The following is an 18103-nucleotide window of genomic DNA, read 5'->3' as shown; positions in this document are numbered from 1 at the left end:
CCCATAATATGGCTAGGGTGGCGCGCTGGCAAAAAATAGCCGACCGTGTTAATTCGTAAGTGAAAAGATTCTGCATATTGTCTAAAAAATATTATGTATCATCATCCCTTTTACCCCCATATATGTGGGGCCCCATGTTTTCTCCTACGAACATGGGGCCAAGTCAAAAATAAATATAAAAATATTATTCAATGTGGTAAGTTGTAAGCATCCATTTGAATAATTCAGGTGAATCTAGCCTATGATTTGGTTTTCCGACTATGGAGGTGATTTTTCTTAACAATTCTCACGGCTATAATATGAATTTATAGAATAAAAAATGCCTAGGCCTAATTGTGTCACTGACATAGCGGTTATATAAGGGATAATGGACAACACGGCACTTGACTATAGGTTAATGTACGTTGAACGTGCGGGGCCACCTTCGAACTTGAAACACAGACACACGGCGCAACACTAGCCGCGTTTACTTGGCACATCTGATCCGCAACTATTTCTATGCGGAATAGATCTGTTCCTAAAATGTGATCCCCTACTGTATAATACATGGCAGTAACAAAAGTGTCCGTTATGTCTCGCGCGCACCTGACACATCTCTGGACCGGCGGCGACATAATGGCAAGTCCTTCAGTGAGGCTTTTACATTACCAGTGAATCGTCCTCCTGACTAATCTCGTGATCTCGTGATCTCGCGTGAATACGGCTGGCTCGCAAGGCAGCGCTACGCTGCCGTTACGCGCCCGGTAGGAATGGACGCAGGGCAGAGGACGCAGCCGTTCCGCGGCGCAGCCGTTCCGCGGCGCGTACGCGTCCGGTGGGATCCCGGTGTCATTTACAGTTATCTCGGACGTGCGCGGACACTATTGCTGCGTTCGAGTATTCTCTGCGAACCGACTCGGATCTCGGATCTGACGCCACGCCCAGCGTTTTATTATTTCGCTCGGTCGTTGGAGGAAAACATGGACGCCACCCGGAAAGCTGTTGTCGCGGTAGCATTGGCAGAGGACCAGGCGATCCAATATAAGTAGGCTATAGGCCATAGTCAAGTCAAGTTTATTTATATAGCACATTTTAAACAACAGTAGTTGACCAATGTGCTGTACACAAATACAATATATTTGTGTACATAGGCAGAGATACGGACGCAGTAAGGTATTGCAGTAATACGAGTGATTGAAATTACCATTTAAACCACCAAAGTGGTCCATGCACAATGAAAACAGTTCATACTTCAAGTCACAATGGGCGCAGCCATCTTGAATTCTGTCTCGGAATTTCGCTCGGTCACCACTGAGTTCAACCGAGATGGCGAGATCGCCGTCCGAGGAAAAGGGGCGTGTTTGTGCGTGTCGCTAGGCAACGTCCTCGGACCTCCGAGACGGATGGATATTAAAACGCATAGTGAACACGTCATTAATAAACACCCATGTCCCGTCGCTTAGCAACCGGACACGCTTGCCAGACTACTTACGAACAAAGACGTGAATCAGGCAATAAATCCACTTTCCTTGACAGCGGTCAAGTTTGGTGTGCATAAAAGTACCAACGGAGCTGAGTGGACCAATTGCGTACTACTGCAGCTGCTCTAAGTTAAACCCCAATCTGTTGGGAATAAGTGTATACATGTCGATTAAAACGGACTACACCACCTCTTCTATTCTGCATAGAATTCTATGCCGAACAGATAATTGTATTCCGAATGAGGCGTATATATGATCATTTTCTATTCCGCATAGAAATGTATGCGGATCAGATGTGTCCATGTAAACGCGGCTAGTAAGTGCACGGCTTCTTTGTGTAGCATTGACTACATACGGTCCAACAAGGTCGATCAGATAACGAATACCCTCTGATGAGAATCTGTATCTCTCATAAAGAATTTGGTCAGAAATGCCAAGGGATCAGTTCGGTCCCGAAAAACCCTCTGTCTCCGGAGAGACGCCTGTACGATAAGTGCGCCTAGTTCCATGGTAACACCCAAAAATGGTGACGCCATTGTCGGAGGAGGGGCTAGGAAGCTGCACATGCCGATTTAAGTAGCCGATCTCCGGCTAGACTAAGCCGAAAAGCTGCTCCCGACCAGGTTTGGTTGCGAGCATAAGTCACCATGGTGATACAGCGACGCTTAAAGAGATCGACTTTCGTGGTACAGCTATGGTAGCTTTCGTGGTACAGGTATGTTGAGCTTTCAGCTCAACATACCTCGCTAACCCTCTAATGGAGCTTTGTAGTACAGGCCCCTGGAGTGGTGGCTCGGATGTTAATTCAGCCATCTCCCTCCTATCCCTGCATAAACACAACTGATTAGGGGTCCAAGCCAACAGGTTGGATCCCTATTGTTTTTGTAAGGATTTTTATTATTATTAGGGGTCCAAGCCAACAGGTTGGATCCCTATTGTTTTTATTATTATTATTCCCCCCTAGAAGTGGGCCCACAGCCCAAACCGTAAATGGTGCCGACACGCCAATTGCATGACTAGATCCAGGTCCCTGAGTTCTAGTTATTATTCCCCCCTAGAAGTGGGCCCACAGCCCAAACCGTAAATGGTGCCGACACGCCAATTGCATGACTAGATCCAGGTCCCTGAGTTCAAGGCAGACGACAAAATCCAGACACGCCGGCCACTAGGTGGCGCTATACCAAGGAATACGCGTTTGGGGCTATAACTCCCACACCGAACCTCCCACAGTCAAAAACTTGTACCCACATATTCACTGGAGTCTGCTGCATCTTTTGGCATAGGCCACGCCCATTTGCGTCTATAATTTTTTTTCGCAAAATGGCGAAAACCGCTATACTGCCTTTTCCCAACTCCTCCCACATTTCTTGACCAATTGACACAAAACTTAGCACACGACATCTTCAGACGCACACGAACGGAAATCATGTAAAACTTTTTGATCCGACGTTCGACGACGAAACGATAGCATTTTGAATATTTCTTTATTAGCTACGTTTTAAGTCGAAAATCTAAAATCCAGAAAAAAAACAGATTAGACATCGGATCGAGTCCAAATCTTAGACACATGTTAGCGGTACCCTTACTGACGTTCAAAAAGAAAATCGGAATATTTCGCCATTAGGGGGCGCAATAAACGAGGAAATTGTATATCATCTAATTGGCCAAAGGAATGTTCTTCAAACTCAAGGGAAACCATCAAGGGGTAATCCCAAGTATATATAGAAAATATGGCCAAGAATTATTAATGTGGGCGGGAGTTATTTGGAAAAGGAAAATTGTCTTCGGAAAATTTCGCGACAAGGCGGCGCCAAAAAACTACGACATTGTATGTCTCCTAATTTGCCAATGGAATGTTCTGAAAACGCGTTTTGGGCTATAACTCCCACACCGAACCTCCCACAGTCAAAACCTTTATATCCACAGATTCACTGGAGTCAGCTGCATCTTTTGGCACACGCCGTGCCCATTTGTTTTGAACACATGCTTCGCGTTGTGCCGGCGAAATGCACACTTCTTGTTATTATTAGGGGTCCAAGCCAACAGGTTGGATCCCTATTGTTTTTGTAAGGATTTTTCTTATTAGGGGTCCAAGCCAACAGGTTGGATCCCTATTGTTTTTGTAAGGATTTTTAGGGGTCCAAGCCAACAGGTTGGAACCCTATTGTTTTTGTAGTGTTTATTTTTATTATACTTACCTGCCTTAAAGTGTGCTCACAGCCCAAACCGTAAATGGTGCAGACTTGCCAAATGCATGACTAGATCCAGATCCGTGGCGACTACGCAGACGACAAAATCCAGACATGCCGGCCACTAGGTGGCGCTATACCAAGGAATACGCGTTTGGGGCTATAACTCCCACACCGAACCTCCCACATTCAAAACCTTATACACACATATTCCCTGGAGTCTGCTGCATCTTTTGGCATAGGCCACGCCCATTTGCGTCCATAATTTTTTTTCGCAAAATGGCGAAAACCGAAAAACTGTTCTTTCCCAACTCCTCCCACATTTCTTGACCAATCAACACCAAACTTTGCACACGACATCTTCAGACGAGCACAAAAATATAAATTCAAACACTTTTTTGATCCGAACTTCGACGACGAAACGGTAGCGTTTTGAATATTGGTATATTAGCTAAATTACACGTGGAAAATCAAAAATTCCCAAAAACCCACAATTACACATCGGATCGAGTCCAAATTTAACACGCATGTTGGTGCTAACCTTAATGTCGTTCGATAAAAAATTCGGAAAATGTCGCCATTAGGGGGTGCAATAAACGAGGGAATTGTATATCTTCTAATTGGCCAGAGGAATGTTCTTCAAACTATAAGGGAACCATCAAGGGGCAAACCCGAGTCTATATAAAAAATATGGCCAAGAATTATTAATGTGGGCGGGAGTTATTTGGCAAAGGAAAATTGTCTTTGGAAAATTTCGCCACAAGGGGGCGCAAATAAACGACGAAATAATATATCTCCTAACTGGCCAATGGAATGTTCTGAAAACACGTTTTGGGCTATAACTCCCACAACGAACCTCCCACAGTCAAAACCTTTATATCCACAGATTCACTGGAGTCAGCTGCATCTTTTGGCATACGCCGTTTCTCAATTTCGAACACATGCTTCGCGTTGTGCCGGCGAAATGCACACTTCTTGGACCCCTGCATAACTGCTTGCAGTTCTAGTTCCTATTATACTTACCTCCCTAAAAGTGTGCCCACAGCCCAAACCGTAAATGGTGCAGACACGCCAATTGCATGACTAGATCCATATCTCTTCGGACTACGCAGACGACAAAATCCGGACACGCCGGTCACTAGGTGGCGCTATACCAAGGAATACGCGTTTGGGGCTATAACTCCCACACCGAACCTCCCACAGTCAAAAACTTGTACCCACATATTCACTGGAGTCTGCTGCATCTTTTGGCCTAGGCCACGCCCATTTGCGTCTATAATTTTTTTCCGCAAAATCGCGAAAACCGCAAAACTGTTTTTTCGCTACTCCTCCCACATTTCTTGACCAATTGACACAAAACTTTGCACACGGCATCTTCAGACGAACACAAAAAAATAAATTCGAACACCTTTTTGATCCGAACTTCGACGACGAAACGGTAGCGTTTTGAGTATTGGTTCATGAGCAAAACTAGACGTGGAAAATCGAAAATCCACAAAAATCCAGAATTAGACATCGGATCAAGTCCAAATGCTACACACATGTCGGTGCTAAGCTAAATGTCGTTCGATAAAAAATTCGTAAATTTTCGCCACGAGGAAAATTCTCTTCGGAAAATTTCACCACAAGGCGGCGCCAGAAAACGACGACATTGTATATCTCCTAATTGGCCAATGGAATGTTCTGAAAACGCGTTTTGGGCTATAACTCCCACACCGAAGCTCCCACAGTCAAAACCTTTATATCCACAGATTCACTGGAGTCAGTTGCATCTTTTGGCATAGGCCACGCACATTTGTTTTGAACACATGCTTCGCGTTGTGCCGGCGAAATGCACACTTCTTGGACCCCTGCATAACTGCTTGCAGTTCTAGTTATTATTCTTACCTCCTTAAAAGTGGGCCCACACCCCAAACCGTAAATGGTGCCGACACGCGAATTGCATGACTAGATCCAGATCTCTTCGGACTACGCAGACGACAAAATCCAGACACGCCGAACACTAGGTGGCGCTATACCAAGGGAAAACGCGTTTGGGGCTATAACTCCCACACCGAACCTCCCACATGCAAAAACTTGTACCCACATATTCACTGGAGTCTGCTGCATCTTTTGGCATAGGCCACGCCCATTTGCGTCTATAATTATTTTTCGCAAAATCGCGAAAACCGCAAAACTGTATTTTCGCTACTCCTCCCGCATTTCTTGACCAATCAACACCAAACTTTGCACACGACATCTTAAGACGCACACGAAAATAAATACTCAAACTCTTTTTTGATCCAACCTTCGACGACGAAACGGTAGCGTTTTGAATATTTGTTTATTAGCTATGTTTTACGTCGAAACGCAAAAATTAACAAAATAGCAAAATTAGACATCGGATCATGTCCAACTTTTAGACGCATGTCGGTGATACCCTTAAGGTCGTTCGATAAAAAAATCGGAAAATCTCGCCATAAGGGGGCGCAATAAATGAGGAAATTGTATATCTTCTAATTGGCCTAAGGAATGTTCTTCAAACTCGAGGGAAACCATCAAGGGGCAATCCCGAGTCTATATAGAAAATATGGCCAAGAATTATTAATGTGGGCTGGAGTTATTTGGAAAAGGAAAATTGTCTTCGGAAATTTCGCCACAAGGCGGCGCCAAAAAACGACGACATTGTATGTCTCCTAATTTGCCAATGGAATGTTCTGAAAACGCGTTTTGGGCTATAACTCCCACACCGAACCTCCCACAGTCAAAACCTTTATATCCACAGATTCACTGGAGTCAGCTGCAACTTTTGGCACACGCCGTGCCCATTTGTTTTGAACACATGCTTCGCGTTGTGCCGGCGAAATGCACACTTCTTGGACCCCTGCATAACTGCTTGCAGTTCTAGTTATTATTATTATTCCCCCCTAGAAGTGGGCCCACAGCCCAAACCGTAAATGGTGCCGACACGCCAATTGCATGACTAGATCCAGGTCCCTGAGTTCTAGGCAGACGACAAAATCCAGACACGCCGGCCACTAGGTGGCGCTATACCAAGGAATACGCGTTTGGGGCTATAACTCCCACACCGAACCTCCCACAGTCAAAACCTTGTACCCACATATTCACTGGAGTCTGCTGCATCTTTTGGCATAGGCCACGCCCATTTGCGTCTATAATTCTTTTTTCGCAAAATGGCGAAAACCGCTATACTGCCTTTTCCCAACTCCTCCCACATTTCTTGACCAATTGACACAAAACTTAGCACACGACATCTTCAGACGCACACGAAAATAAATACTTGAACACTTCTTTGATCCGACCATCGATGACGAAACGGTAGTGTTTTGAATATTTGTCGCTTAGCTACGTTTCAAGTCGAAAATCAAAAATCCAGAAAAAAAACATATTAGACATCGGATCGAGTCCAAATCTTAGACACATGTTAGCGCTACCCTTAATGGCGTTCGAAAAAAAAATCGGAAAATTACGCCCTAAGGGGGCGCAATAAACGAGGAAATTGTATATCTTCTAATTGGCAAAAGGAATGTTCTTCAAACTCAAGGGAAACCATCAAGGGGTAATCCCGAGTCTATATAGAAAATATGGCCAAGAATTATTAATGTGGGCGGGAGTTATTTGGAAAAGGAAAATTGTCTTCGGAAAATTTCGCCACAAGGCGGCGCCAAAAAACGACGACATTGTCTATCTCCTAATTGGAGAATGGAATGTTCTGAAAAAGCGGCTTTTGGCCTATAACTCCCACACCGAAGCTCCCACAGTCAAATACGTTATACGCTCGGATTCACTGCAGTCAGCTGTATATTTTGCCATAGACCACGCCCATTTACGTCAGTATTTTCTTTATGCAAAATCACGAAAACAGCTAAACTGACTTTTCGCTACTCCTCCCACATTTCTTGCCCAATTGACACCAAACTTTGCACACGACGTCTTCAGACGCACACGACAAGAAATCCATAAAAGTATTTTGATCCGACCATCGCCGACGAAACGGTAGCGTTTTGAATATATGTTTCGCCATGCAAATCAGTAAAAACAATTTTGATCCAACCGTCTACGACTAAACGGTAGCGGAAAATGCGTTTGGGGCCGAAACTCCCACACCGAACCTCTCAAAGTCAAAACCTTTATATCCACAGGTTGTTCACGGTAGCGTTTTGAACACATGCTTCGCGTTGTGCCGGCGAAATGCACATTTCTTGTCGCGTTGTGCTGGCGAAATGCACACTTCTTGGACCCCTGCATAACTGCTTGCAGTTCTAGTTATTCTTCTTTTTATCCATCTAAATATATATATATATATATATATCCAAAACGCTTCAGCCTTGCCCAGGTAAACAGGTGATTAATAACAGGTGAGATAACGAGATACAGGTGGACATAAGCCGCTGCTCGGGTTCTCCTCATTTCACCTCAGAGAAAGAGAGAGGGGGAGAGAGGCTCTGCAGGGCTCCAGACTACAGCATCTTATGGCAGATTCTTTAATATCACCTTTCACTCGCCCTGGTAGGGAGGCGCCCTAGATGACAGCTCCTGTGCCCTGAACCTTCTCCTGAAGGTCACCACGCCACTCACACTCAGCATCACACCTTGTGTGGGGAGTGTATAATGATAAATAAAGTAATAATACAAATTAAACCCTCATCTCACCCACAGGTTTGAGAATGGAAATGTTGTATTTGTGCGTGCTGAGGCTCATCATATTCATAAGTTTAAGAATATATAAGGAGGTATCACTGAGCGTATTTGTTTTACCTTGAACTCAAGGCCCCGTCCACACGGAGCCGAAACGAGCGAAAACGATCCGGTTTCGTTTTATGCGGTTCAGGTATATCTCCATAAAGACGGAGTCATTGCAAAACCGCATCGAGCTGTAGTAACGCTGTAATAAATATTCTAGGCGCTGGTTCTCCACAGAAAAAAGTGGAGCGCATTAAACCTGCGCGCTATATACAAACATTCACTCAAGAGGAGATTCAACCTTTTAAATTGAGCAGAAATACTTTTTAATGTACAGTTAGTAATTAAATTCATCATTGGGCTTTATTTAAAGCTACAAAAAGAATACAAATAAAATAATAAATTAAAAATTAAACGCAACTCTGACGTCCCCCTGGTGGGGGGCTAATGACGTCATCCTAACACGAAACCGCATAGGTCCGGATATTTTCAGAAATGTGTGGTTTCGGGGACCGGATTCGCCGGCTCCGTCTGGACGGTCGGCTGAAACGCACAAGACTCATGCGGTTTCACCAAAAAAATCGGCTCCGTGTGGACTGGGCCTTAAAGGGATACGCCAAAATATTGGGGAATTGGCTTCTGCCTATCCTAACCAGATTCAATGTAGTTGTATGATTTCAAAGTCATTGTGTGTCCAAAGGGAGTTTGCAGGGTTAGCATTTTCTTTCCGTTAGCTGCTTCCATTGACTTGCAGAGGGACAGCAACCTAGCTCCTGTTCATCGGAGGGGAATACAGTTGTAATTACTTTCCAAAGATTTCCCTTACCTTCAGAATAGTTACTCATTAAAAATGACTGCCAGTAACATGCACACAGCTGATTCAGCACTATTTTCGAACTATTAGGCGACCTGTGATGCACCCCTGCTTCAAAACACCAGTCCTGCTGGGAAATTTCCTCAAAACTTTGCACAATGTCCAAACCACCTGATTGCTTTGTGATAATCGGAAGAAGGTCTACTCTCATATTTACATTTAGGGGATTTTGCTGCAACCATTCATTTCCATATTCACACACACAGCCACGCAGGGCGACAGCCAGCTCGTCAGGGTGAGGCGTCTTGCTCAGGGAACCCTCGAAAATCAGCTAGGAGGAGCCGGAGATCAAACTAGCAACCTTCAGGTTACCCGTGAACCCGCTCTACTTCCTGAGCCACTGTCGCCTCTTAGGATGGAAGCTGTGTGTCTTCGGAACATCGGACCCCTGGCGTGACCGAGCCGTAATCCGACCAATGAGTGGACCCGAGAGCTACTTTCGTTGTTTTCTATTTTTTTTCTTGTTATTAAAATCACACGAGAATGAAAAGGATAAACTATGAGTGGATAAAAACCTGATTCGAAAGATACTTTATTTTGTTTGCTCGATCACTGATCGACTGATCATCAGATGATTGTTAATAATTTGGCCAGGCCTTTGAGTTGCAAATTCCAGAGGGAAAGCTGCCTTATTTTCAAATGTCTTACTAAATACGTTACAAGAGATCGTTTGCATGATCACAGAAACAATAATAATAGCAAAAGCGTACAATGATTGAGGTGCACCGACGTGACACTGATCAGCAAAGCAGATCATAGAGTTAGCCGGTGCTAAGTAACGCTTTGGTGCAGTGGCAGTGGGGTAAGACAGGCAAACACCACTTGACAGATATCTCGCCACATCCCGAAACTACAGTTATTTAAGCATGACTGTGTGTGTGACTGTGTGTGAAAGGCAAACACATGTTTGTCTATGTGCCTGCCTGCATATATTTGGAGTGAGTGTGTGCGTGTGTGTGTACTTACCCACGGCCTTCAGTGAGGTGTATTTGTTAAGTCGTGCCAGACTGTGGTTACTGTGGGGGTGGGGAAGAGCTGGGCCAAATGGACCATAGGCCGAGTTGTTCAGATGGTACTGCTCTGGAGAGAGAGATGAGAGGGGACAAGAGAGAGAGAGAGAGAGAGAGAGAGAGAGAGAGAGAGAGAGAGAGAGAGAGAGAGAGAGAGAGAGAGAGAGAGAGGTCAGGTCTGGTAAGGTCTATGTTTATGATCAAACTGTTTAATCATCATTAAATCATTTAACCACATCTTATTACTATAATAGCAGGCCTGTCGCACCAGTTACCCAAGTTGTGTTAGTCAAGAATATGTGTATTGGCAAAGCAGCCTGCAGCAAGAAAGTAATGGAGATGAACAAGCAGAGAGAGAAATAGAGAAAAGGACAAACAGAGAAACAGAGTGATATTGAGGTAGAGAGAAGGAGAGAGAGTGAGGATGAGGGAGAGAGCCGTGGTAGCAGGGGGAAGATCTCAACAGGCGCTGGTGTTGAAAGTAAAAAAGAAAGTCGGTGTGAGAAGAGAGGAGGAATTACGTTGAATGGTGTTAGTCTTTACACACACACACACACACACACACACACACACACACACACACACACACACACACGCATACAATCTACAAGATTACAAATGAACTATCTTCTCTGCTAATCCCCTGAAACCATGTCGTACTGCACACCGGTAATTTGGGATGTTTAGGAGTGTGTGTGTGTGTGTGTGTGTGTGTGTGTGTGTGTGTGTGTGTGTGGAGTCAGTAATCCAGTGACCCTACATATGTGTCAGATTAATGGATTATGAGAAAAGGATGGTTAGTGTCGGTTTAATATTCGTCACATCTCAATTCCTCCACATGCTCGCCATTAACCTCTCATTTCCCCCTTTGATCGCTTAATTTCTCCGCACGAGCTTCATCATCATCATCCTCATCATCATCATCATCCTCAACACCAGTACAATCATCACAGAAATCCTAGAATCCATCCCTAAACGCTGTGTGTCCCTGCTATGGTCCACACACTCTGAAAATCCTCTCACCATCTTAGAAATCCCTCATGTCAGACCAGGAAACATGTTCAGACCAGGTGTGTTCGCACCACAGCATCCAACACACACCAACATGCCAGCACATACGCACACAGATTGGTACACACAAACCCACACACACACCCTGAGCAAATAGCATTCACAAGCACACAACAAGCTAGCTACTTGCTACAAGCTTATCACAAATTTGAAATTAGTTGTTTCTGTTCTGTGTATGGTGTTTCTATTTAAAATGTTTAGGTTTAAAAACTCTGAAATAAAAGACAGATATTCAAAGGTAAAATTTGTTTACATTTGCAGCTTGTAATTTATTTATTTATTTTTTTAACCAAAATAGAGTCTGCAATGAATCAGAGAAAAAATTTAACCTTTAGATCGAAGGCTTCAAGTCGGAGCATATCACCGCGGTAACCCATATTCACTTCCTCCATTATGTGAAACCTCCGACACTCGGACCTCTTAATGCAGAAAAGAGCAGATGAACGCTACCCAATGCATTATGCAACATTTCCTGTTTCTGGCCCTCTGGCACCCTGGTGATGTGATGGTAATTATGCCACCCTCAGAGCACCACTCCTCTGCTGCCGGTATCACAGTGTGCCCACCAGGGGGCTCTGTGGCCCCTGGGGGCCGCTTAGACACCAGGGGACAGGCTGTCACACCAGAGATAAAGAGACAGATGAAGAGACAGGGGAGGAGAGTGAGAGCGCGAGGGAGAGAGAGAGAGAGAGAGAGAGAGAGAGAGAGAGAGAGAGAGAGAGAGAGAGAGAGAGAGTTCCGCTTTTACCAGCAAATACTTTGCTGCCTAATCTGTGAAACAAGCCTTGATTTTAACATCTATTGACATCCTGGACTTAATGTGAGCTACAGTCAGAGTGACAGAAGGGCTTTCAGTGGACCCTGCCTACAGCCTTTCTCTACATAAAGCTCCATTCTCGGGCAATCTTGGAAAAACCATTCATGCCCAAGTATAGCCTTAATATTAGTGGAGTGTGTACTCCAACCTCAAAGACAGAACAGGTTGTTTTGTTTGACCCATAACTACCTATATGATCGTTCACTGCTACAGTGCCCGACAATTCAACAATTCGACATCCGACTGCTCAGCCAGTTCCCGACCGCCAAAACTTTTGATCTGAAGCATCAGATCAAAACCCGGACCCAGAACATGAAGACGATAAGGAGAAGGAGAGAGAGAGAAAGACAACAGAGTTTAGAGGATAGAGTATTCAGAACACCAGGCTTGAAAACCTTCTCTTCCATGGGAGAAGCCATTATGTATGTTATGTGTGCGTGAGTGTGTGTGCACGTGCACATATCTCGCTTCAAGACTCTGTATGTCACAGAAAAATACACACACTGCACAACCCCTAACACGGTTATGCAAATCAGTTATGCAAATCGCTTTTACAAATATTTAATGTACATTTTTATACTGGGATAAAGGTTTTAAGACGAAACATTAGTCGTGAAGGGACAGCGGTTTGCAGTTCTTTCAAACAATGGCTGTTACTTTGCTTATGCGGTTAGCTTTTCTCACATTTGTGTGTGCGTGTGTGTGTGTCTGTGTGTGTGTCTCTGTGTATGTATGCATGTATTTGTGTGTGTATTAAGTGTGTGTATGTGTGTGTGTGTGTGTATGTGTTTGTGTGTATATTTGTCTGTGTTGCATGCTGTGTGTGTGTATGTGGGTTCAAGGTGTTTGGCATATATGTTATGCTTCATCAATGTATTGTGTGTGTATATGTGTGTGCTTTTTTGTATGAATTGTGAATTGTGGGGATGTTTGTGTGTGTGTGTGTGTATTTAGGTTCTCTTGATGTAAATGTAATTTCCTCACATTCAGAGAACATGATCACCATATCTCTCTCCTCAGGTGCCCTGGTTCATGTACCCAGGGTGTGTTTTCAGCAGTACGGGACCTCCTATTTGGGGGCTCGTCTCAACGACGACATCTTGGTGATTGGATTAATTAGTTGTATATAGAGTGCCGAAACTTCGGGCATTTCATTTTGAATACGCTGGTCTGTTAGTTCTTTGTTCAGGGTGGGGCGGAGTATGGTGCTGGTGCATGTTGGTTCATGCAACCCGTAGTGTTGTGTACAAGTGTACGAGTAGTTGTATGGTTTGGTTGGTTATATTGAAGAGGCTATTACGTCCTTCAATTAGTGTTCGCCACGTCGTATTGTGAGACATCGCTTGATTGTCTTTTGTTAAACTTCGGTTTGAGATTTTGATCAATAAATTTCACTGTAGAGGGTCTTCAGATGTGCGGTTTGTAATTATTTGTATCTTTTTGGGGTGGCACGAGGCATAGAGCAGTCGTCTCGGGGGCCTTTCCCTTGTCCGCTGTGTCACTATCAACTGGTGGCTCTTTCGGACTTGCGGGCTTTTGCTTAAAATCCCCAGTCTCATGCCGCCTGAAGAAGGTAGGGTCTACTTTTAGTGAGGTCTCGGGAGAAAATCTGTTGATTTGGAAATTAAATTGCAGTTTATTGGTAATCAGATCGCTTGTGTGAATATGCAGCACTTTATTGTTTTTTTTTACTGCTTTACTGCTTTACTGCTGTACCTGTTTTATTTATTTTCTTTCAAGTTCTGATTTGTTTGCTAAAAGAGCGTAGTGATGAACAAAGTCTCAATAGAGCTCGTAAGTTCGTCCCTTCCGCTAGAGGGTCGGCAACCTGCGGCTCCGGAGCCGCATGTGGCTCTTTAGCCCCTCAGCCGTGGCTCCCTGCAGTTTTCTTAAAAAAAAAAAGAATAAGAATTATATATATATTTTTATATATATCGTCAACTAAACGAGAGGTCGCAATGGATGCGCAATTGCGCTACCGTGAGGGGGGGAGTGAATGACAAAGCTTTGTTGATTTGCAGGTGGCTAATCCCAGTAGGAGTTAAATCTTTAACTGGCATCTGGCATCAGGAAGTAGCCTAGATGGTGCCATTGGCAGGAGGCGGGACATGCCAGTGAGCCGCCAATCAGCAGCATCCACCGTTGACAGCCAATTGCACGAACGAATACTGAGCGAGAAGGGTTTACACCATTAAAGTTCGTAGTCAAAAAGTTATTTAGCTACAAGCTAATACATGTTGTGGTAGACCTACCGTGTGTTGAATATTAAAGTTTCAGTACGTTATATTTTGATAATAAAGGTCCTTACAGTTTTTTCATTACTTGACTATTGTATCGCTATGCTATGCTATGCTATCTATTCCTTGTTTACATTGCTGGCCATGACCGATCACGTAGAACGTCAACGGTTGACGCTGCTGACTGGCTACTGTAGTCTACTGTACTGTAGGCTACTCCCTGATGCCACATGACAGCTAAAGATTTAACCATTTAACTCCTTCTCTGACTAATATTGAGTAAACTAACCATGGATAAATCCAAGAAAAGAAAAGTGGCAGAGGAAAATCGAGATTTTAATTCAGCGTGGACAGATTAATTTGCTTTCAGTACTACTGATGCAGGCTTACCTATATGCTTGATATGTGGCAATTATTATATTATTATAAGAAATTAGCCAATAACAAAAAATGTAATGTTGAAAGACATTTCCAGAACAAACACTCAGAATTTGCTGAAAAGTACCAAGCAGGAGATGAAAGGAAAAGAGCGATTTCGGAACTGCTGCGGAAAGGTGAGCAGAGTAAAATTACTTTTAAGAAATGGATCAAGTCTCCAAATTCAACAACTGCTGCTAGTTTTGCGGCAGCTCAGGAGATCGTCAGGTGCGGAAAGCCATTCACAGATGGAGAATACTTGAAAGAGACATTCATTAAAATATCAGAACATCTATTCTCGGACTTTAAAAACAAAACTGAAATTGTTCAGAAAATTAAAGATATGCCTCTCTCTGCAAAAACCGTAAAGGACAGGACCATTAAGATGTCAGAAAACATCACCAGTCAACAAATTAACGACATAAATTCAGCTCCAGCATTCTCCATCGCCTGTGATGAGTCCAGTGATGTGAACGACATTGAACAACTAGCGCTGTTATGCAAATACGTGAACTCTGACGGGCCGCAGGAAGAAATTATTGAGTTGATACCGCTAAAAGGCCAAACACGGGGGGAGGACATTTGTGAGGCTGTGGTGAATTGTTTAAAAGCCAAAGAAATAAATACCACCAACATGGTGTCAGTGGCTACTGATGGGGCACCTAGTATGAGAGGAACACAGAAGGGGTTTATTACTTTACTTCAGAAGTCGCTGGGTCGAGAGCTGCTGACGTTTCACTGCATCCTGCACCAAGAAGCACTGTGCGCTCAAACATTTCCCCCCGAATGCAAAGAGGTGATGGACCTTGTCATTCAGATAGTCAACAAAATAATGGCAAAAGGGTTAAACCACCGACAGTTCTGTTCATTGTTAGATGAAGTCGACAGCGCATATATATTCGGATCTCCTGCTGCATAACAAAGTCCGGTGGCTGTCCAGGGGAGAAGTGCTTAAACGGTTTGCGGCTTGTCTGGAACAAGTGAAAACTTTCCTGGAAAGTAAGGGCCTCACCTATCCAGAACTGGAACACCCAGATTGGCTGGAAAAGCTGCACTTCATGGTGGATATGACAGGTCACCTTAACATGCTGAACAGAAGTCTCCAGGGAAAAGGAAGCACTGCCCTTCAGCTGCTGGAGTATGTTTTGGCGTTCGAGCGCAAGATGACAGTGTTTGCCAGAGATGTGGAGAAAGGTACGTTCTCTCACTTCCCCTCCCTGAGAGAGTTCAAAACGTCACACAACAACATCAATTGTGAGTACTTGCAGCACACGATCATTGCAATGCAAACTGCATTTGGACAAAGATTCCAACCCAGTCGCCAAGAAAAAACGTTGACGTGTACGTTTCCATGAACACTGGAGACGTAGCATTTCAACGTAAAAAATAGCGTGTTATACCTTCAGTATCCACGCGTGCCGCTGTGGAGGCGGGTTTCGGGGTTTGGGTTTCACGGCTTTCGCTGCAAATTGTGGACACGATTGTTTAGGGGGGGGGGGGAGGTAGACTGTTGTTGACCGGGGAGGGGGGGGGGGGGGGGAGACACGTTTGTTGAGGGGGCCGACGACGACACGATCGTAGGGGGGGGGGGGGTGGAACACGTTAGTTGAAGGGGGGACGACGACGACGACGACACGTTTGTTGAGGGGGGGGGGGAGACACGTTTGTAGGGGGGGGGGGCACGCTCGACAACGAGAGTTGGTTTTTATTGAATGCTCGACAACGAGAGTTGGTTTTTATTGAACGAGACTTCAACACGGAACAGCTGCACGAAACGATGGTCACGTCACTCTCGGTGACGGTGTCGACAACAATGAACACACGAACAATGTTAATAGAACAACACACAACCACATAACATCCCGAACCCATTAACCCCACTTAATCCTAACAACAAAACAAGTTAACAAAAGCCCCATTTGTCAACTGACAACCCCAATTCCCAGAATCCCCCGCGGCTCCGGAACCCGGCGTTGCTTATATTAATCTTTATTATCTGAATGGGAAATGCAATATTTTAGGACAGATACACCATTAAACGCGTTTCTAATGACATTTCTAGCGAGAAATGTACATTTTCCTTACATAATCTTCAATCAGTGAATGTGTATGATCTTAATTAATCTTTATTATCTGAATGGGAAATGCAATATTTTAGGACCGATTCACCGTTAAACGTGTTTCTATTAACATTTCTAGTTTACTTTATGTAACTTTTAATGATATCATCTTGTTAGAAACACGTATATCTGAGAGCCAACCCAGTCGCCAAAAGCATACGTTGACAGTGTACGTTTCGTGAACACTGGATTACGTCGCATTTCAACATAAAATAGCGTGTTATACACACACACACACGCACACGCACACACACACGCACACGCACGCACAGACACACACAGACACACAGACACACTCACACACACACACACACACACACACACACACACACACACGCACACGGTGCATTTCGCAACAAAAACAAAAAAATATTCCCTCAAATATTATTACTAAAGAACCGTTTTCCAAAGAACGAAATGTAAACCAATGCATTCTGAATGGGAGTGTTTCTCCGATTTTTCCATGCTACACAGAACGAAATGTAAACCCATGCAAATAAAGACTTCATGGTCATAATAATTTAAATATCATTAATCTCCTGAGTGTGTTGGGTGGTATTCTATTTTTTTCAACGGGGCTGGTGCCGTCTCCTTTTGACCTTTTGACCCCAGACTTCTGGGGGAATAGCTGAATCAATTCATTAGTCAATCAGAAGCATGTAAATATCTTCCCGGTGGCGTAGGAGGACGAACAAGGTGTCCTTCAACATCTACGCTTCCAGGCGATTACAACGGTGCCACACATGAGCATATTCGAACATGTTTAATGGTAGTAATTAGCTGTCGAAATTGGAGGCCTTTATCAATAATGAGCAGCTATTGATTTGCTTCCCGATAAAAATTTGTGACAAATGACATGTTATTTAGCATCTACAAGTTGAGATGAGTCCAATGATACCAAGCATGACACTCTAGCTAATGGTAACATGTATTTTACATGGTACACCTAGGTCTAGGTGTACCATGATCTCGGTGTAGCAAGAGGGCGAGCTTGATCTCATTGGACTCAGCTTAACGTGTAGATGCTAATTAACATGTAATTTGTCAAAAATCTCCATCGGGAAGCAAATCTATAGCTGGTCATTATTGATAAAGGCCTCCAAAATCGACAGCTAATTACTACCCCGAAACATATTCAAATATGATCATGTGTGGCACTGTTGCAATCGTCTCGAAACGTAGATGACAAAGGACACCTTGTTTGCCCTGTTGCACGACCGGGAAG

The 18103-nt window shown here is 44.0% G+C and overlaps 1 protein-coding gene and 1 long non-coding RNA gene across 9 annotated transcripts in view; one reads left to right on the top strand and one right to left on the bottom strand.

Moving 5' to 3' along the window:
• Nucleotides 1–18103, top strand: part of LOC132446522 (uncharacterized) — a 143404-nt gene that overhangs the window by 27787 nt on the left and 97514 nt on the right. The gene's annotated exons all lie outside the window — the stretch shown is intronic.
• The window catches only part of LOC132446511 (protein shisa-8-like), a 51319-nt gene that overhangs the window by 6035 nt on the left and 27181 nt on the right, over nucleotides 1–18103 (bottom strand). The window contains exons 1-4 of one of the 8 annotated variants that reach the window (XR_009522883.1): nucleotides 11240–11597; nucleotides 10173–10286; nucleotides 7544–9105; nucleotides 6465–6854 (exon numbers count right to left, since the gene is read on the bottom strand). Coding sequence is in view for 1 of the 8 variants with exons in the window: in XM_060036842.1 (XP_059892825.1) it covers nucleotides 10173–10286 (114 nt within the window). In the remaining 7 variants the exon portion in view is untranslated. The other 7 variants (XR_009522879.1, XR_009522884.1, XR_009522881.1 and 4 more) reach the window with 7 other exon arrangements.

The sequence above is a fragment of the Gadus macrocephalus genome, chromosome 18, assembly GCF_031168955.1.
Source record: "Gadus macrocephalus chromosome 18, ASM3116895v1".
Lineage (NCBI taxonomy): Eukaryota > Metazoa > Chordata > Actinopteri > Gadiformes > Gadidae > Gadus > Gadus macrocephalus.
The sequence above is the reverse complement of the archived record's forward strand: the minus strand, read 5'-3'. Positions and strand labels throughout refer to the sequence as shown.